Genomic DNA, 22,390 nt, shown 5'->3' with positions numbered 1-22,390 from the left:
GTTATCTGCTGGTCTTCAGGTGCCAGCTGAGGCTTCGGTAGAATTACTCAAAAATTCCCATTTCAATTCTTAGGCTAACCTGTGATACATTGAAACCATGATGAAGAAAATCATGAAGCGGAAGGGATACCTGGATTTTCTTTTCTTTTCTTATAGTTCAGTGGAAAGAGTCAACCTTGGCATCAGGAAAATTCAAATTCATTAGGTTCAAGTTTTGTTTCTCACACATACTAGTTGTGAGACTGCGGGCAAGGTAGAAACTATCAGTGCCCTTAGGCAACAAGACTGTGAATTAAAGACTAGATGACCAGTCTGATGAAATCATATGGTTTCACAGCTTTCCCTCTAATCCCTTTTGCAGACATCTCCTTCCTTCAAAGTCTACACAGACAAAAAAGGTAACGTAATAACTAGGCCATGTAAATCTAAATTATACTTCAATGCTTAATTTACCATTAAAGTAAATCTAAATTATATAAATACAAATATTATGAAGTAAGACACGTAGATATCACACTTTACCCATTTTAACGGGGTTAATTTCAAATTTTAGATTTTAAAAGACCAAGCATTTTATGTAATTCTTAATAAAAAATACCACATGAATCTGATTTACATTAGTGTCTCATAAATCCTTAGGAAAAACCCAAACACAGAATTATTTTTAACATAAAAGTAAAATTTACAGAAGAAAGCCATTATAAACATTAGTACAAGTATTTTTCATTAGCCTAAGCTCTAGGCTATAATTTAGAATAGCTTTTACTTTTTTTCATTCTAACCACTTTAAACTTTGCAAAAAAAAAAAAAGTCAAAATTGACATCACTCGAAAATCAAAGTTAAGGATCTGGGGAAAAAAAGATTTTAAGTTTCAAAATATATTTGCTCTACTGTCTCAGAACCCAAACCTCATTTATAATAGAAATATTATAAATCCTTAACTTCTTACAATGAAGGTGCAAAGGTAAAAATTATTTCTTGACATTGGTAAAAGTCAGTTTCTGTATCATTTACTTTTGAAAATACTAATAAAACTCTTAAGAAAAATGTGATAATTCAAAATACATATAGTTGAAAATAAAAATTAACAGTGGGGTGGTTGTCACGGGTCTTGTGTCTCAATTTTGCTTCTAATTGTGTCACTTTAGGCAAGTCATCTTGTCCAAAACTCAGCTCAAGTTATTCATTTGTAAAATAAGGTCCTTTCTAACTCGAACATTCTGTTATTTTAAGTCTGTTTGACTAGAACAAAGTTATAGGATAAATACATAACAGATGAGCTGTAAAGATAAAATAGCAAATCAAGGTCCTTAGGAGGTGAGAATTACCAGTTTAAGTCTGGGATCCGAAAGAGAAATGGCGATGGAAGTTGATAGTGGGGATTGGAAAATATTTCCATTATTTCTCTCCCCAACTTGAAAACTACATTATTTAGAATATCTTTCTATTCTTAATAAAGAAAAAATCTCTACATAGCATTACAGCTATTAACTAAACCAAGAATGTAAAGATTTAAGCCAAGAGAATAAGGAAAAAGCATTACCAACAATTGATAATAAATTTTTTTGGAGGGGTCTAAGTTGGGATAGATTGAGGAGGCAATATATATATATATATGCTTTCTATAATGATCTGTATAATCTAGATTGAATTGCTTGCCAGATACAGAAAGGGGGAGAGAAGGGACACTATTTGGATCATATAACTGGAAAATTTATGTGGAAATTTGTTGTTACATGCAATCAGGAAAAAATTAATTAATAAGAAAATGATGAGTACAGTAAAAATATAAATCAGTGATAAATGTCACACTTTTATCAATGTATATTTTATTATTATTGAAAATTACTTACATCAATATCCACTTCTTCAGATCTGTACTTGTACAATGTACCTCTATACTCATCTTGTGACAGCTATAAGGAAGAATACTATTGTCATTAAGTAGCTTCAAAAATACAAGAAAGTTTTTAGTTTGTAGTTAACAGTTTAAAGACACTTATAATCTATATGACTGGCCACATCTTATGGGAAGACAGGTTTTGACTTTACTGAACAGACATTTATCAAGTATGGATTGCTTCAAAAAGGAAAAGATATATAAAAAGTAACCATTTATTATTTTCATATAACTTTTAAGATAATATTTTCTTAAAGTTGTGTTTTTTAGGCATGTGTACTATTTCACAAAATGAGAAAAGTATTTTCAAAGTAGAGAAAGATAAAAGATTTCAACAAGTTTTAATGACTGTTGAAAATGTTTTTGATATAGACACATGCATTTTATATACATATACTCATAAATGTCTTAATATCTATATTACCAAAATCATGAATGTAAAATGTATTTATTAGGTATTTTTTAAGTAAGCACATCCAGAATATATCTTCAGGAAGAAAAAAAAATTTAAATAATAAATTGATTCCTCTCTTTTATTAACCTTTAAGATTCAGAAGGGAGAGAATCTAAAATTTCTTATATCTTTTGTATTATAGCGCAAATGCTGTATGTGCATAATTGTTGTTTTTTTAAACCCTTACCTTCTGTCTAGGAGTCAATACTGTGTATTGGCTCCAAGGCAGAAGAGCAGTAAGGGCTAGGCAATGGGGGTTAAGTGACTTGCCCAGGGTCACACAGCTGGGAAGTGTCTGAGGCCAGATTTGAAGCTAGGACTTCCGGTCTCTAGGCCTGACTCTCAATCCACTGAGTTACCCAGCTGCCCCTGTATGTGCATAGTTTTAAGGAATTGCACATACAGATTTTTTTTTTCCTGAGCTGCCTTTTAAGGGGCTCATTGCAAATTTTTATGCACTAACAAACCCTTATATATACTAGGAATTTTTAAAGAATGATTTTTAGAAAATCAAATGGAATTTTAAAAAAAGATTTCAATTTGTATCTTAAGATTGCAAAAGAACAGATGCTTATGAGGAAAATATGTCTTAATATCTCATTTATCTTTTTGAATTACCCATCTTAGTGGAATTGTTTCGACTATGAGCTACAACTGAATTCTGCTACAAGTAACATAGTAAGTTTCACACACATATGTAGAACAATGTGTGTATGTTAATAGTATAAAGACAGTGTAATGTAATGAAAAGAGCACTTGGAATTAGAAGACCAGCTCTACCACATCTTAACTATATGTTTCCACACTTGAAAAATGGGGAATACTTGTACTAATACTGCACAAAGTTATTGTGAGGATCAAATGAGATAATGAAATAAAAAATATTTTGTTATATATAATATCACCCACCATAACAAATATTAGCTGACATCTACATTTTACCTAATAATTTGTTTTGAATATGAGACTACTTTTAGATATTCAAGGACTAGTGAAAAGTTAAACATATATATGTATATATGTGTGTGTTTACATATATGCAGATATATATGAACATTTTTCTAAACATATCACACTTAAAAAAAGACCTTTTAAGACTGAAGGGTTTCATTTCAAGGTATTCCTCTAAGGATTTACCTGCAAACACATTATGTGATAATTTAAAAGTGGGTATATGAATATTAAACAAGGCATAATTTTTATTTTAAAATAAAGCTCACACATTATGGACAGACTTAAAAAATCATCTTAGTTTTAATTTATTGGAAAAACTTAGGGGATATGATTTCCAACCTACTGAAATGTCTCAACTGAACTTTTCAAAATATTTCTATTTAAATATAGAGCCATTTCATTCAACTAGAATGTAGTTCTAAGCACCCCTCTCCCCCTTCAGTCTAAAATCTTGATATTTGGTGGGTCTAGAGGGTTGGCTTTGGATCCAAGGTTACTTGGTCTCAAATCTTTTCTCTCACACATTCACTGTGTGATGAAGGATGAGTGAATTGATCTCTTAGGAATCCAGATCACCTTGTAAGATCTGCACTGGTGGAGGCAGTTTTATAACAAACGAGCTCTAAAACTAAAGAAATCAGGCCTGGCTCTACCAAAAAATATCAGGGGGTTTATTATGAATAACGTTTTAAGACAGTATCAGAAATGCAAGTAAAAATTAAAACTTAAGTTTCATGTAGATTTCCAGGTGAGAGGGGAAGAGGAAAAAATTGGAGCTCAAGAGGACAGTTAAACTTTAGCTCTCCAAATTTACTCCATTTGAGAAACATATCCTAACATAAAATTTCTATTTTTTAAAACTTCCCAGTGATAACATCAGGTTCTTATTGGCCTGTGAGTTAAAATTTGTTAAGGTTGATTTCTTGCTTGGCATACCAGATTGAGTATGGTTGTTGATGTTAATTACCTAGTTTTTATCTCTCCTCTGAAGAAATATGTTTAATAACCCTCCATTCCCCAACAAAAATAGCCTTTTATTTATTAAATAAATATATATTATTTTTATAATAAAGTGCTTTCTGAATTCAAGATTTAGTACTAGATACTGTTATCTTAGATTACATATCATATTATAGAATATAACTTGATTAGAGAGGAATCAACAAATAATTTTTGCTTAATCAAATCTATATCTGGACTATAAAACACACTCTTATACACATTCACAACCCTCCACATATATATAGTCCCCTGACATGCTTCCCACCCACATATCCACAGTACCCAATTCTATATTTAAAACACACACTAAAATATAAAAACCCAATGTTTTTATGTTGCTAGTTTTTTAAGGTGATAATTTTTTTTTAAACTAGAAACTTTTTGATTAGGAATAAAGCAATTTCCTTTGTTTTAAAAAGTAAACTTGTTTAAGTATATAGTTCTTTAATTTCTGTTGTGAATTATACTATAATGTTGCACTAAATCTGAAATTTAGCATTTCAGTATAGAAATCATGTTTTAAAAACATTACCTTCATTTTTTCATGATGATCAATATTTTCTTCTATACTGTTTCTAAAGATTTTAACAGGTTATTATTATTACTAGTATTTTAATAGGTCATTTTAGATGAACTATAAGCAGAAATATTCTATTATGATTTAAAAAATCTGGTTACTTAAAAAACCATATGAAATACAATTAAATTTAGGTGTTGACTTCTAGAACACTTCTTTTGTAGACCTGTAATTAGCCAACTCCTAAGGCTAAGTCTTCTACTCCCAAGAGATACAAACATAGATACACATACATGCACACACGCACGCACGTATGTGTGCAAAAAATATGGTAAATGGAAAGAACTATCAGGAGAATTACCTGAGAATGACAGGAACATGAGAAAAAGTAACCCAAACATTTTTTCCCACCAGAAATAATTACCTTAAAATTTTACCATATTATAATATTTTCTTCTTGATATTCAAAAATACTTTGATTTCATCTCCCAGATTAAAAACTAGATAAAACAAAACCCAACAAGTTGTGGGTTTTTTCCCCTCATGATTAAGGAATAGATTAAAACTAAGAAACCAACTATCTGTAAAGAAAGAGAGAAAAACCCTTCTTAGAATTATTTCTGAAATGTTTTTGCATTGGAGACAAATGGAAGTTCATTAGAAAATTTACAATTTTACTATAGACCTATAATACACATAATTTGTCAAATATGTTAGACAAAATACTTTAGGAAAAGGACAGACTTCATAATCAACAGCAAAAACGTTCAGCAAAGCCATGCTCACAATCCTGCAGCATTTCATAAAGCATGGATGATTTGTGGCTTCTCAAACAAAAATAAATAAAGAAATAAGAAAAAAACATTAATGTTATGAGTAAATCTGGGGAACAACCAAAACTGTCACTGAGGGAGTTTTGCAGATGATAAAGCAATATCATTCACTATCCAAGACCTTACTTGCTGGTACAGTTGGGGTCTTAGCGCCGAGTTCTCAATCATAGTGTGAACCATGGTGATTAAAGGTTCATTCTCTTTCATCTATTTCAAATCAGGAGGAGCATACAGCAAACATCAGTTTACAGCATGGCTAGATTTGAAAGACGACACTGTAAATATAGCCTCTACTTGAATGTCTTCCTAACAGTGTAGTAAGTCACACACCCAAGTGTTAAAAGATAATAAGGCTAAAAAGCATTTTAACTAAGTAACAAATGACATAAATTTTCTAAAAATATAATCCTTTATAAGAACTGTATTATTTTCCTAATATAAATTTTATAACTAATTTATTTTCACAAATTGTATAGTTGATAATAAAATATCATAAATCAAACCACACCTAGGAACTCATAGAAGGAAAACTCATTTAAAGAACTCGAAGGAAAAATCATTTAAAGAGCTCAATATCATGCTATTAGAATAACGTAAACATTTAGAATGGAAGAAAGTAAAAAGTCAATTTTTCATTTACTACAAATATTTAGGTTCTTTAGTATGCCTTACTGTCTAGAATAACCTTCGTGGTCTATTTTGAATTAACACATGTATACAATATCTGTATATTGTAAAGAAAACATCATTTAGTTCAAAGATAAATCATTTAGTAAAATTTGGTTTTTAAAGGTAGAATTTAAGTGTTTCATATTTCAGTTCAATAGGCTCCAAAGAAATTATTATTTTAAGAAGCCCTAAATGTTCAGTTAGTGGTTTAAAATATTTAAAGAATTAATAAGACAATTATGAAACACTAAGGAAAATCCTAACAAATTTTCTCATTTTTGTATAACGGTTATCCTAGTTTTAATTCTATACATTTTGTGCTAGATTTAAAGAATTTTTATAATATTTTAGTCTCTGAATTAAAAAGGATAAAGGCATATAATATAAATATATACATATATACATATTTGTTGTTGTTAAATCAGATGTGCTGATTTAGCTTAATTCTTTAATATGTGCATTAAATTTTAAGGAACAAGTCTTATTATCAGCCTTATGTTTAGCATAGTTGCCAGTGTTTCACATTAATAAAATTTATCTTTTTTAACAGAGTATGAAACATTAATTAATATATTTTCCTCATTGTTACATGATTCATGTTCTTTCCCTACCCTCCTCTCTTCCCCTCCTCCAAGAACTAACGAGCAGTAGCAAATTTTTAGATATATATGTAAAACATCTTATATGTATGCCTGCTTCTAGAATGTAAAGATGTATTAATGGGAAGATGAAGATCAAATCTTTGAATAAAAAAAATACAATTAAGTATAATTTGAAGTTACAATTATGTAGTTGTATGTGTTTGATTTTATCATTATCTTCCTCTCTGCACTTGCCATAAAAGCAATTACTCTGGATGCTCCGAATGTGGTGTGCAAGTGTATAAACTTTTCAAGGCCATGTAAGCAGAGTGCATGTTCTAATAGCTTCTACAGGGAAGAAGGGCGTTCCAACATGGAATGAACGCTGGACACTTATTTCTGGTGTTTGTGAGAATCACAGGAGGTAAGCTTAAATAGATACTCTACTGGGGAATAAAGTTTTTTTAAAGGATCTCTCAGAGACCACTTATTCAGCTGGAAGGAGGAACCACACCAATAAAATTATGGTTTCTTGATGCAACAGATTAAGAAATTTCTGGCAAGACTTAAAGTGCAAAGGTATTTCGATATATATAAAAATTAAGGTTTTCTTTTTCTGTCTTTCCAGAGCATAAAGGAACACTAATAATTCTATAGCAGTTGTGACGATCCTATAACCATCTTAAAAAAAAAAAACAACAGCAAACAAACTTGAATATTATGATCAGTCTGCTTTGACCTAGAAAAACCACTACTTGGTCAGCATCACAAAGAGCTCAAAGAAAAGGGAAAAGGACCTTTTTATAGCAGCTCTTTTTGTAGTGGCAAAGAATGGGAAATTGAAAGGATGTCCATCAATTGGGGGATGGATGAACAAGTTGTGGTAAATGACTATGATGAAATACTATTGTGCTACAGAAGAAAGCAGGCAGGATGATTTCAGAAAAATCTGTGAAGATTTATATGAACTGATGCAAAATGGAATGTGCAGAACCAGGAGAACATTGTATATAATAAAAGGATGACCAAGTGCGAAAGACTTAGCTACTCTGATCAAGACAGTTCTAAAGGTAGAATGATGAAAAATGCTATCTAACTCCAAAGAGAGAGAACTGATGAACTTTGAATGTAGATTGAAGCATAGTTTTAAAAAACTTTATTTTTCATTTCTTTTTTTTGAGGGGTGTGGGGTTGCTGTTTCTTTTAACATGGCTAATATGGAAACATTTCATTTATTTATTTATTTATTTTTAAAATTACCAAATTATTTGTTTTTTCAAGGAGGGGGTTGGGGCAGGAGGGAGAGAATTTGGAACTCAAAATTTTTAAAAAGTATACAGTTGGGAAACATTTAATAAAAATATATTGAAAAATATTCATACCAGTTTGATATTTTCATATCAAATTGATGATTCTTATGCCATGAATACTTAAAAGTCTAATTGACAAATGCAATTAATATCACTACTCTTCCAATTTTCTTAGAAAATAATTTCCAAATAATTTCCTTAGAAAATTATATTCACAATAGGATACTAATGATGTTAGTTAAGACAAACTGACAGCAAAAGAAACCAGGCTACTGATCTGACAATTTAAAAGAAACTCAAGGGGTAAAACTGTGAAATACTTGGCTAAAATGTATTATTTGTTGTTACAAATGGCCAGACTAGCATATCTGACAAACATGAATAGGCCTCTATCAGTGGTCTAAAATAAAAGGCAAAATTGCTGTACAAATAACATTCTGTATTTGGGAAGCTGGAAGTATGGAGGCAATGTAGTCTTTGCATGGGGAAATAATTTATAACTAGACTTTTGGGGAAGAGATAGATCAACACATGAACTAGGAGAACTTTTTATTTTCAAAAATTTTGGTTATCACATGAAATCTGAAAGAGAAATTAAACCTTGAAATGATCTTTTTTTTTTGATGTGGAAAAAGGAGGCAAAAACCAAGCACTTCTTTGAAGAGAATTCCCTCCTTTTTATAACCTACTGATTTTCAAGGGGAATCCAATGACTATATTTTGAACATATTAAGGGGCAGAAGAAATCCCCATTAGACAGAACGGTATCCACAGATCAGTGCTAGGGTTAACTTGTTTGGTCAGAAAAATGATAAGCTAAAGAGAATAAATGATAGGGAAATCTTCCAAAGCTGTTGAGAGAGCCTAAAAAAGTGAAATGAGATTCAATGTACAACTATCATATAGCTAAAAAAAAAAATTCAAAATATGCCTAAAGAATGACAGTATTTTTAGCTATATGATATGATCCAAAAAGCTATGAAGTGGTCTGGGCATTTCTCAGGCACCATTAAGAGATGAAAATAAGAAGAAAATGATCCATGAGTATGAAAATATGTATGGAGGCTCTTTTCATAAGGGGAAAAGACCTGAAAACTTGAAAAAACACCCACTAATAAAAGAACAATTTTTATAGTACTCTTGTATCATTTAAAATGATGAAAGGGTTAGTATTAGAGGAACCTGGGAAAATTTGTGAAATAATTTTAGAGTAAAGTTGGAACAATTTATAACAACAAAACAAAAAATGCTGAAAGAGTTGAGAACTCTGATAAATAGAATTATCAGTGATTAATTCAGAAGACAATAAATAGTACTCATGAGAAAGAGATGACAGACTCAATCTATATGATGAGACACATTTCTGGGCACAGTATAAACCTATTTTGCCACCTTATATGATATTTGCTTCATGGCTTCTGTTTGTCTTTTTTTCTTTTTCCCAAGGTAGGGGAAGAGGAGGGAGAAAAGGAAGGTTAATCCAGGAAAGGGGCATATAGAAAAGACCTTGTCAAAGGTTGGAAAAATATTTTTTCAAGAAATAAATAAACCTTCCCTTAAATGGAAGTCCAGAATAAAAAATAAGGGAAATAAACTAGAGCAGTAATCATATGAAGAAAATGGTCCAAATAACTAATAATTAAAGAAATGGGCATTAAATGAAATGTTGTACTCAAAACCTATCATATCAGCAAAGAAGAAAATAAAGGAAAATGACAAATGTTAGAAGATCTGTGGGAAAGCAAGCACATTAACTATGAATAGATCAATCCATTCTGGAAAGCCACGCCAAAGAAGAGACACATTATTTAAAACCAACTTGAAGGGAAATCTCTATTGAGGTGCTTATGTAGCTCTCTTCAAGTTTTTTTTTGACATTTCTATCAAGGAGTTAGATGAATGCATAAATACCTATTATGTGTATTAAATCTTTAGGAGGCAAAGCTGAGAGACATAGTTAACATTTTCAGTGACAGAGTAAGAATCTAAAATGATTTTGGCAGCCTATGGCCTGAACTGCAATGAAATATAATTTAGAGATAACTATAAAATCTACAGTATGGTCATAAACACATCAAATTCAAAAGCACAAGATAGTGAGGCAACACTATTGGCGAGATATAAGCATGGCCAGACAACAACTAATATCAAAGAAGAACTGAATGTCTTGGTATTGTGGTATGGTCTACATATTGGATTAGTTAATATGACATTCAAAAACTTTAAAGTGATCATAGGCTGTGGTAAGGGAGGCACAATATCCAGAATGAGGAGAAAGCTCTAAGTTTATTTTACCTCTCAAATGGTCTCATATATATAAAATATTTCTATTACTACAATCATTTATAAAACTGCCTCTAGCTTTTTCATGTTTAATTATTATTTTAAAATAGAATTTATTCTGGACCTTTCAAGTCTTTGTGCAGAACATGAAATAAAATTATTATTTCCTCTTTAGATCATTTTCCTTAGCTAACACTTTTACCAATATATTTTTAGGAATAATGACACTATAGTTAAATTTCAAGCCCTCTAAGACTTTTTAGTATTAAATACCAGAAATGTTTTTTCTAGATCATTATGATTGGTAAATAACAGCTTTTACTGTAACAAAATTCCATAGTAAAAATCTATTCATTTAGCAGTTTTAATCACCCTTAACAAAATTATTATGTATAAAACATTCATTCTGTTTCTAGTAGTACAGAATATTTTACAAAGAAAGTTAACTTATTTTGTCCTAAAAGGATATTATTAAATGCATGGTTGTTTTAAGTAATATTTTCTCCAAATCTTTTGTTGCTTTGGATAAAGCATCTTGAAATTTAAGATGATAAAAATAAGGTCTGAGCAACATTTAGGTCACCCTGTAATAACATATCCCCTGAAAATTTATGCTAAAACAAATTCTGTGCTTGAAAAATATATCAAAACATTACAAATACTTTAAATTAAGAACTTTAGTATTTAAATAATGAATTTGAATAAACTGTGTAAAATACCCTTCTTGTGATAATACATATTTTTGGCTTTATCTTTTATTTTGATTAAGTGTTGATATAAAATCCCTTACAAAGGTGAAGAAGGGAGATAGGCTATTAGGTGTCTATACAATGATTATTCTATCTACCTCATCCCAAAATCGACTAAACTTGGGATTGAGAAAATAACAGAAGGTACTCTTCTCAAAAATATTCATATTACTTCTGCTAAAGGTCCCTTTGAGTAAGTTCCATTTAGAGGCAACTATATAATCTATTTTTAGAATACTCTAAAATTCTATGAATGAAATAGACCATGGTAAACTAAAACGCAACTTAAATGCTGAGGTTCTCTTGTATAATTTTAATGAAAAAAGAAGTTGAAATTCATGGTATTAAGTAGAACTATTTTAAATCCTAAACTTCCTAAAATATTCCTTACATTCAGAATGTACTTTTAAACACTAATAAACAAGAAAATTCCAGAAATCCCACCTGATGATCCAAGTATAGGGTGTTCTTTTGAAGATGATGTGAAAGAATCTCATTCTAGTAGATGCCAGTCAAGCAGAAAAAGGACAGGGACAGAAGGTCAGGACAGGAGCCATAAAAAGATCAATTTTGAAAATAGGAAAATGACTAGTTTACTTTTTAAAAATATTATTAAAACTTCAGTACAGCACATCATTTTCATATACATTTCATGTATATTATGTAAGATATAACATGCAATTTAATAATTATTAAAGTAAAAATTATTAAACATAAATTGAATGAGAAAGATGTTAAATGAGTTCAATAAGCTATCAGTTTCAAATTTTGGAAATGCAAATTCTTTTTATATATACATATATATATATATATATATATATAAACTTCTTAAATATGCACATTGAAAAATGTCCATGATTTTCCTCAAATCAAAAGAAAAAGCTATGAACCCTTTGAGAATTTGGTCAAATAATAATTTACATTTCGATAAAAAATAATTTACATCCTCAAGTTGAGAGATGAAATAGGAAAAGGTACTATTATAGAATAATTTTTTTAAATTAATACTTTCCTGCCTAGTCACTTTAGTACCTCTTTCGTTTTTTTTTCCTTATTAGATATAGGTACAATGTAATTGTTATATCTAAAAAGTCTGCTATTAAATGTCATTTGAGAAAATCTGATTTACATCCTACTTGTATTTTGTTTTGGTATAGCATTAATTAATCAACTGGGTTCAGAGCTCAAAAGGTTAATAGCAGGATGTGATATGTTTAACGAAATGATAGCATTACACTTGGAAACAATGGTAATGCAGAAACTGTGATTAATAAGTGGTTTGAAATTAGTGATGATGACAGGTGACACGTATTAATTACTTCATAGCTGACCTTTGGACAGTGGGCCTCAAGTTTGAGTTGCATGAGTTGTGCTAATGTATTTTCCCGGATACTACTCAGTTCAGCTTGCTGCCGTCTCAGCTTTATTAGCAGCAGTGTGAGCTCCTCTGGCTGAAGGAGTGTAATTTAAGAATCCAAATAGTGGAAAACATTAATTATTGTTTTAAATGACAGTTATTTATGCCAAGATTTCTTGGCAAGTTTCCTTTGGTGGTCAACAAGCTGAAACATCAATCATAGCACCTAGATGATACGATGATAGGTCTTACTTAAATGCATTTACATCTATAGAAATAATAGAAACACCATTATTTTTGAAGTTATAAAAAATATCATAATAAAACAATACTAGTAACCTCCCCCTCAAAAGCTCTCTTCTCAATGTACTGGAGAAGATATTGGACTATTACATATACCCTGATAGGCACTGAGAAAATACAGACATGCAATGAAAATTACAAAGACTTGCCCTGCATTCAAATCTTGTCTCTGACACTTTCTGCCTATGTGAGTTTAAGACAGTCACTTAAAAGCCAAAGGCTTTCTAGTTTGTTTATTTATACAAATATGGAAGTTGGGCTATTTGACTCAGAGGTCCCTTTAAGTTTGAGGTCTGTGATTTTATGAATGATTCTAATATCATACTTTTTTCTGACAGTAGAAAAGTTCTGGAGTGATAAATAAAATTAGTATAGAGTGTGGAAGGCAAATGAAAAGATAAAATTGAGTTTAATACTTGAGTAAAAGATTTTAATTTGATTAAAATCAACAAGGTATACTAATTATTTCCTTATATTTTTAATGTTATTGCTTAATCCTCTAAAGATGTTTTTCAAAATTAGTTTTCTAGTACTTTTAAAAGTGAAAATATTGTCTTTCACTGGCATAACTATTCAATGCAATGTATGATACTATGAACATACTTAGAAAACATAAGGTCTTCCAGGTTTTGTGTAAAAGAAGAGAGTACTCTTCATATACATGAAGATGGACCATTTTATCAGGAGTCCCCCAAGGAAGCATTCTCTTATTGTTTTTTTCTCAAAGAAATGCAAGAAGGTATGACACTTGGCAATTGTATGTAGGTTAATCAAAGTCACTTAGTGATTCTGAAGCTTTACTTTGGCTTACTAAAAATCTGGGGAAGATGACAGAGAATATTCTCTCTTACCATAAACTGCTTTTATATCTTGTAGAAACAAACTTGGAAAAACTTAGCAAAATATATATGTTTTCAGTAGTAACACATAATTTTCAATATAAGCTTTTATTTTGATTTGTGATGTCAAAGCATGATGTTTTTTCTAATGTTTCTTTAACATTGGAAAAGTTCCTTACATATACACATGGAACACATATATGTATACATGGATGAAAAATGTAGCCCCATAATTTCATGAAAACTCTCCAGGTCAATGTTAAAGGCAATTCTTAGTAGAGAAAAAACTTGTGGGAAATCACTTTATCTTAAATGCCCACCAGAGGGAGCAAGGAACATCAGCTTCAACAAATGGATACTAGGGAATCAAATGTCAAAAGACCTGAACATCACAGGATTGAGAAATGTAGGAAGAGAAGGAGGCTCACAGAATGAAGTTCACACAGGCAGTAAATATTAGGAACAGGTCTGTTAACAGAATATTTAGAGTGGTTAAGAAAGATGGCAAATCAAATAGTAAAAAACTCTTTGAGAAACACTGAAGCTTTAGATAAAGCAGGGGTTTTAAACACGCTATTTTTAATATCAATCATGTATAAGGGCCTCTCGATTATCTTCCAACAAGGATTTTTTTTTTTAAACTGTGGACTTTCCTTCAAGGGTGAGAGACGTGATCTTCCACTTGAGAGGAGTAAGAAAACATATGCTGTTTACCCAAGATGTATTAGCTTAGGAGGGAGCTGTGTAATATTGGCTTGGCCAAACACTGAATGGGGTTTTCATCAAGGCAGTGAGTGTGGTGTGGTAGCAAGACTGGGTCTCAAGAGATTCTGATTCTAACCACTACCTAGACATGTAACCATCTCCAGCAAGTCAGGACATCTTTCTAGGCCTCAGCTGCTTATCTTTAAATTAAGCTGAACTAGATAATCTCAAGTTTCTTCCAAATTCATACCTCCACCCACAGAGGTATGATTCTATTAGTTTTGACTCATAAAATGCTTTTATCTGAGCATATAAAACATTAAAGTCAAAATTTAGTCCTTAGAGAAAATCATTAAAGGCTAGAGATAGGAAGGATAATAGAAATGGAATCCAAATAAAACAAAACAAAACAAAAAAACATGTTTGAACAAAGCTATCACTGATAACAAAAATTTAACTTTCAAAAAGAAATCATTATGTATGCTGAATGTGCTAAAACAAAGCAGCCTTCATAATAATCAAATTTTAAAATGAAGTCATTTATTTGTCTCCTAATTAGCTAACTGATGAATTTTGAATTGTAAATGGAGAAAACCATGGGTAATATGAAGATAAATATGTAATATATGCAGATACCTATTTTTTTTTTAAACCCTTACCTTATTGGCTCCAAGGCATTAGAGTGGTAAGGGCTAGGCAATGGGGGTCAAGTGACTTGCCCAGGGTCACACAGCTGGGAAGTGTCAGGGGCCAGATTTGAACCCAGAACTTCCCATCTCTAGGTCTGGTTCTCAATCCACTGAGCCACCTAGTTGCCCCCCAAATACCTATTTTTAGAGATCAACATTTTTAATATTTTTTACTTTGAAGACTTACTTTTACTAAGTGTCAGAGATAGGATTTGAGTTTAATAACGATAATAAATAACAGCTAAACATTTATATAGTGCTCATGGTTTGCAGAGCTTATAATGTTTAGGAACATTATTTTATCCTCACAACAAATAATCCTGGCAGGAAGGTGCTATTATTATCCCCATTTTAGACATGATGAAACTGAGGTTAGTCACACAGCTTGAAAGTGTTTGAAGCTAGATTTGAAGTCAAGTCTCCCTCACACTGGGTCTGGTATTCTATGGAATGAGACACTTAGGTGTTCCATTAACCTAGGGCCAAAACCCCTCTACTAGCCCAAAGAGAGGCTCACCTCTCTACTATCCCAAAATTCCTTTATATAGAATATACATTATTTATAATGGGAATAATTATATGTATCTGTAAAAATTCCCCATTCCGAAACTAAGCATAACACATTGCATTGCATTTAAGTTTTTTTGCATAATACAAATGAAATTATCAAAATGGAATATTTATTTTTGCCCTTGCCATATAAACAGAAAACACATTTATCTATTATAGACAGGAAACATTTCATTTCTGTGAGAAGCACTGTCGTGTAGTGGAGAGCAGGCTCCAGAGGCAGTAAGATCTGGGTTCAAACTCCACTTCTAACAAGTAATATGTACATGACTCTGGGAAAGTCACTTCATCTCTGTGTCCTAGGCAACTTTCGCTCTATAATTACAAATTACAAATTAGAGAGCAGTATTGATATACAAATTCACTGGGAGTTTGTGATAATGATGAAAATAAAAGTTTCTCTGGAGCTTCTAACCTCAAATTAACCCCACCCTCTGCAATTCATTAATATACTTAATCTATACAGCACATAAAAGCATAATTTTTAAAATAAAAATAATGAAATATTACCACAAAGTAGCAATATTGATTTCTATGAGACTTACAGATTCTGACTTAATCATTTCATAATTTGTTTTAAAATAATAAAATTAGTTCAACAGTAATTAAAATGAATTTATAAAGTTAATGATTGTCAAAGACCTACATACTTAGATAATTAAATAAAGTATCCCAAATCCCAGTTTTGTACTTGAGTAACAGACTTAAATTATTATCCAATATGTAAGAATGATATAAGTCATTATTACAGATTATTCACAATTCCACCCTAAGAGAAATAACTATTTTTGTTGCAACACTAGTGCACAAATGAAAAAAAAACTGCAAAAAAAGGGGTAAAATTAATGCCATCTGCACCTTTGTGGTTACATATCATCCTTAGATAAAATATGATGTGCCAAAAAATTTTAGCTCACCGTCTTGCCTTGGAGGCTTTGCGGATTAACTGGCTGTAAAGTCAAGCCTGCCGGCATCGACCTTCGGTCAGGTACAAAAACATGCTAGAGAAATAAAGGAACAATATAACCCCTGTGTTGATTTGTGGATTTTGGAGGAGGGGAGGGGTGGGATTTGGGTGGGGTGGTAAGGTCAGTCACTCAAAAGGTTAAGTAGAGTTACACTGTAAAAACATTTTAAATTGCTCATAGTATTGAAAGGAGCCAGATACTAAGCCAATTTTTGCTCATTTAAAACGCTCAATACAGGCTAATTCTGCCACTTTTATTTAGTAAAAGGATTATGGTTTGGTGGGATTTTTGGTGTAGACATTTAGTCTGCTGGGAACTGGACAGAAACCACTAATTCATCTCATACTGGCTACTGAAACATCAGATACTAAATTCTGCTCAGTAGTACAAAGAACACTGAGATTCTCAAGATAGTATGAACTTAATAAAGCAGATGAACCATATTTAACATGATTTAACTGAAGAAAAAATTAACCAACTTTATCAAAGAAAGATTTATTATTAAAATACAAAAGAATGAATTGTGAAAATATTCCAAAATCTTCTGGGAGTCATTTTTTAAAAATCATTTTATAAATATGCTTTTACTTTTATTTTACTATCTGTTTTGGAGTCAACACTGTGTATTGGTTCCAAGGCAGAATGAGTGGTAAGAGCTAGGCAATGGGGGTTAATTGACTTGCCCAGGGTCACACAGCTGGGAAGTATCTGAGGCCACATTTGAACCCAGGACCTCCATCTCTAGGCCTGGCTCTCAATGCACTGAGCAACCCAGCTGCCTCCTATGCTTTTACTTTTAAATGACCAAGAAAATATTTAATGTTGGATTTTGGAAAGACCAAGTCAAAATGAGAATGAAATATTTTAAATAGTGTAGTGAAATTCTGACTATGACTAGAATTAAAGAAAAACTGCTTTGTAGAATATAATCTGACCTGGAGTATGTACACATTTAGAAAAGAATGAGTTTTAGTACAGTGGGGTTCTGTAATGGGTCTTGCATCTTAAAGATTACCTGAAAGAAAAAAATATTGAACTTTACTTAAAAAAGTATGCTAACATAAGGTAATGAAACCTGTGTATCTCAACAACGTTCAGTGTGATAAATGATTGGAGATAAATTGCTACAAACTCGTTGGGGACAGTGACCACTTTCACTTTTAGCTTTGTATTTCTGGCATCTCCAGAGGAGTTTTAGATAACATCTACTGCTGGGGCAAGCCCATGTAGCCATGTCCAGAATGATGCCTTATGAGGAATAGTTGAAGTGGAGCTGTTCAACCTATAGAAAAGATGACTTAGAGGGCACATGACAGTTATTTTCAACTACCCTAAGGGCTGTTATTTGGAAGAGGGAACAGAACTACTTTATGATACAGATCTCATAGGACACAAGATATGTGTCCTATTATTTACTGTGGTGGCATACTAGCCAAAGAAAACATTCAGTGAGAGAGGAGCAAGTAGGTTATCTTGGAGAAGGCAATTGTGGAAAATTGTAATTGCATTCATGGATGACAAAGATTTTCTCCAAGACGTCTGCGGAGTTTCTCTGCAAGGTCAATGCCTGACATATTATTACTTAGAGAACATAAAATATTCTTAAGAGCTTTCTTTGTTATCCTAAGGGATGAAAATTTCTACCCTGGGTTTTGATACTGACTGTGGAACTTTGAAAAAAGTAAAATAACTTTCCCATTAAACTTTTAACTTCTGATGGTTAACAGAAGCCAAAGAGTACACATAAACAAAACCCAGCATAAAAGTTAGTGAATTAGGTTAATATTTAGTGAACGTTTTACCTTAGGATGATGTGTTCTGTGTCTGCGGTCCACTGTTATGTCTCCTCTCTGTATGGGTGAAGATACTTCTGATCTAAACGTTCGTTGAGGAGAATATCCCTGATAAGCGGCTATTGAACCATGTGAAGGTGATGTGGGAATAGAGTGCATTGCTTGGTCAGAAATATTAATCATAGTTTTAGGGCTGCTTAAAGTGCCATGTCGAGGGAGAGTACTTTGCTTACTATAGAACTGCCGCTGCTGCCATTCATAGAGTTGCCACATTGTGTCATCTCTCATTGATCTCCGTTTGTCTTCTGTTGGTGCTCCCATGGTCCTGTCATGAGCTGATGGAGTTATCCCACATATGCTCTCTGGTCTTGTCTTGGTATTTCTTGGGAGGGTTCTGTAGCCTTCAGGATAGCGAGGGACAACATGGGTTCTGTGGCTTGGCATATTTCTTGGTAATGTCTGGTAAGATATCACACTGAAAAAAAAAATAAATTTAAGAATGACAAAACCAATCTATGAAGTAGAATGCATTAATACTTCCTGAGTAACTTCAACTTTGATACCAGACAAAAGACTATAAAACTGAAACACTACATAAAGAAAAATGTTACATTTCAATTAAAAATTAATTTTATCCTATATCTTATTTCAATTCACTTATGATTTGCAAGTAACACTTTTAGCATAAGATTAGTTGTTTTTTTTTTTAATCCTTACCTTCTATCTTGGAATCAATATTGTGTGTTGGTTCCAAGCCAGAAGAGTGGTAAGGGCTAGGCAATGGGGGGGTTAAGTGACTTGTCCAGGGTCACACAGCTGGGAAGTGTCTGAGACCTTCTGTCTCTAGGCCTGGCTCTCAATCCATGGAGCTCCCCAGCTCCCCCCTGCAAGCAACACTTAAAAATTCTTAGGGATGTGTTTTCTTAAAATTATACAAACATTAACTGGATACTTCTGCTTCATGAGAAATCTCTTGCATACATTTCACATCTGTATCATCCCTCTCTTGCATCTCCTGAAAAACATAATCATATCTATTTCCTCTCCTCCTATTCCTAGAAAAAAGAAAACTAATTTACAGTCAAATAAAACATTTCCTCTCAATGGCTGTATACATACATCCACTCTTCACCCTCATTCTGCATCCTAAAATCCATCACCTCTTTGTAACTGATAGCATCCTTGATGTTGTAGAATCATAAATTGTCATTGCATGGCTTTCAAAGTTCATTGTTATTACAGTGTTGGTGTTATTGTATAAACTGTTGTTCTGGTTCTCATTTCATTTTTCAGTTTATAAAAGTAATTCATTTTTATAATACTGAGTTATAGCATAACTTATTCTTTGGGTTAGATTACTCTGCCTCAATTAATAAATTTTTCCATATCTTTCAAAAATCAATTACACTAGTACTGCATCACAACTCTAACAATTTAGTTGAAGGAAGAAGAAGCTTCAGTAACTTTTGAATCATGTTAAAAACAAGAAACTCCAGTTCTAATCAAGTTTGACTCTACATTTTACAGATTCCTTTGAGCAAATGAATCTCATATGCTTCCAATGGGGGAAAAAAACACCCCTCCACATAATTTAGCTGATAAGTATATAGCTTTTCTTATGCCCTCAACTAACAAGAAGAGAGAATAGCACAGGATCATTTTGTGTCCTCCATATGAAGAAGGGTATTATCAGTGGATAGAGGGAAAGAAATAATCACATTGTCCTTCACTGAATATATACCCCTGATGGGTGGAAACTACAGAATTCATTACAAGAGATCCCCAAAGCACAGAGGAAGCTTACAAATTATCACAAATATATGCCTAGTTCATGTTGTTCTTTCTCAAGTCTCTTTGAGTGCTGGTTCAGTATAAACAAATACAGGTACTATTAAACCAAATTATACAGATATAATGTATATAACTAATTAGGGTAAGAAGAAAATTTTAAATTAGTTTTATATCTGAAGCTAAGTATTTTAGTACATAAGGATAAAAGTTGCTAATAAGAAAGAAACTGAGATAAAAAAATATAAATTTCAGGAAGAATTAAGAGTCTTATATAATCGCAGTAAGATGTCTAGTCTATAAGTACTAGCTATATGACCTGAGTAAAGTCACTGTACCTTTGCCTCGGTTCCCTACTCTGTAAAACAGTGATAATATTAGGACCTACATCTCAGAATTATTGTGAGGATCAAATGAAATAATTGCAAAGCACTAAGCAGGTGCCTGGCATATAGTCAATGCTATAATTTTGTTAATAATATTTGTTAGCTATTATGTAAATATTAGCTATTGTTATTGAAGTACTGTTGAAAACTACACTGAAGTAAGGACAGAAGTTCTGAGGTACTTTATCTGACTATTCAAATTAGATATGTATCTGTGGATAATAGTGACAACAGGCTAGGGAAATTTAGCATTGTAAAAGAAGTATTAAGATCTCTATGAAAATATAAAAGGGCCAGCTCTCAACCAGATGGCTTAATTCTGGGTAGATATCTTTCTCAGATTGTTCAACTTGAGGCTGGTTAATACTACTGACTAAGTGAACTGACAGATCTAGGACAAAATATGTATAACATCAAAGTAGTATTAAAAGAAATCAGACCCAGAAAAATCATAATCAAAGATCATTTTATCCAATTGAGCATAAAATGATAGAATACAGTTTCCAATGGATCCCCACAGGATGTCTATCATTTATGTAGTAATCCCCCCTTCCCAAACCTTAAAAAAGATTAATAGCTGCTTTAAATTGATCTTTGAGTTACCTTTAGGGAAAAAAAGTTTGCAATTCCAAGGCAAGAACACACAGACACACACAGACACACACAGACACAGACACACACAATCAGAGATAGCAAAAAGAATCACATGTCCCAGAGAATCTTAATCTTTATGGCTCTGTCTTACAGATGAATGAAAAAATATTTATTAAAAGTTTCCAGTGTGCTACATGCTGAGGGAATACAAGTAGAAAGGATGAGACAGACCCTACTCATATAGAACTCACACTCTGATTAAGGGCATAAGACATACAGAAGAGTTCAGCAGCCGTGGAGATGTCAAGGCCCATAAGGCCAGAGGTCCGACAGTTGAGTGGTTGCAAAGGACCAGAATTCCTTAAGAATGACTGGGGGGGGGGAGGGGGGAGGGAATCTGGGTAGCTCAGTGGATGGAGAGTCAGGCCTAGAGACATGAGGTCCTAGGTTCAAATCTGGCCTCAGACACTTCCCAGCTGTGTGACCCTGGGCAAGTCACTTGACCCCCATTGCCTAGCCCTTACCACTCTTCTGCCTTGGAACCAATACACAGTATTGACTCCAAGAAGGAAGGTAAGGGTTAAAAAAAAAAAAGAATGATTAGCAGGTTACACAATAACACTTAAATCCCCCCCCCTCCCACTCCACTCCAACCTTCTGCAGACTTCTTGCTTGGTCACTGCTCAAACATGCTTTGTCTTCAGTCTTTTCCTTTCCCAGTCACCTTCTGGCTCTCAGCCAAGGCACAGGCTCCCTGGCCAGCCCTCATTCCCCTCAGGCTCTCTGGTGGGAGCTGCACTGCTTCTTGCCACTGTCACTTGGTAGTCTCTCCTTGGAGGTTCACTCACTCCATACACATCTGACATCCAAACAGCATTCTGATCGTTGCTTCCTGTCTACCGGCCTCCAGGAAACTTGCCGGTTCTAAATGAGTTCCGTGTTTGGCAGTTTCCTCCCCAGCTCCTGACCTCATAGTAGGGGATTCCTACATACTTACTGATTCCCAAACACCTCTGACCTCACAGTTCCTTAAACTCCTCATTTCCAAGACCCATCCCCCCACCCCACATCAGACACACAGCGCTGTCATCTCACTGCTTTGGCCATCCTCCACAAGGCTGCCCCTTCACAGTCTGTCCACAATC

At 32.8% G+C, this 22,390-nt stretch overlaps 1 protein-coding gene across 32 annotated transcripts in view; it reads right to left on the bottom strand.

Annotated features, from left to right (window-relative positions):
- Positions 1-22,390, bottom strand: part of PLEKHA5 (pleckstrin homology domain containing A5) — a 179,151-nt gene that overhangs the window by 38,364 nt on the left and 118,397 nt on the right. For 8 of the 32 annotated variants that reach the window (XM_007503558.2, XM_007503566.3, XM_056799313.1 and 5 more), the window contains 6 exons: positions 18,487-18,952; positions 16,634-16,717; positions 12,585-12,704; positions 11,698-11,751; positions 5,788-5,868; positions 1,855-1,917 (listed from right to left, as the gene is read on the bottom strand). In XM_007503558.2, the coding sequence (XP_007503620.2) occupies positions 1,855-1,917; positions 5,788-5,868; positions 11,698-11,751; positions 12,585-12,704; positions 16,634-16,717; positions 18,487-18,952 (868 nt within the window). Of the gene's footprint in view, positions 1-1,854; positions 1,918-4,843; positions 4,887-5,252; positions 5,410-5,787; positions 5,918-11,697; positions 11,752-12,584; positions 12,705-16,633; positions 16,718-18,486; positions 18,953-22,390 lie in introns of those variants that run through there. The other 24 variants (XM_056799320.1, XM_056799328.1, XM_056799321.1 and 21 more) reach the window with 12 other exon arrangements.

This window comes from Monodelphis domestica, chromosome 5 (genome assembly GCF_027887165.1).
Source record: "Monodelphis domestica isolate mMonDom1 chromosome 5, mMonDom1.pri, whole genome shotgun sequence".
NCBI lineage: Eukaryota > Metazoa > Chordata > Mammalia > Didelphimorphia > Didelphidae > Monodelphis > Monodelphis domestica.
This window is presented reverse-complemented; position numbering and strand designations above follow the sequence as displayed.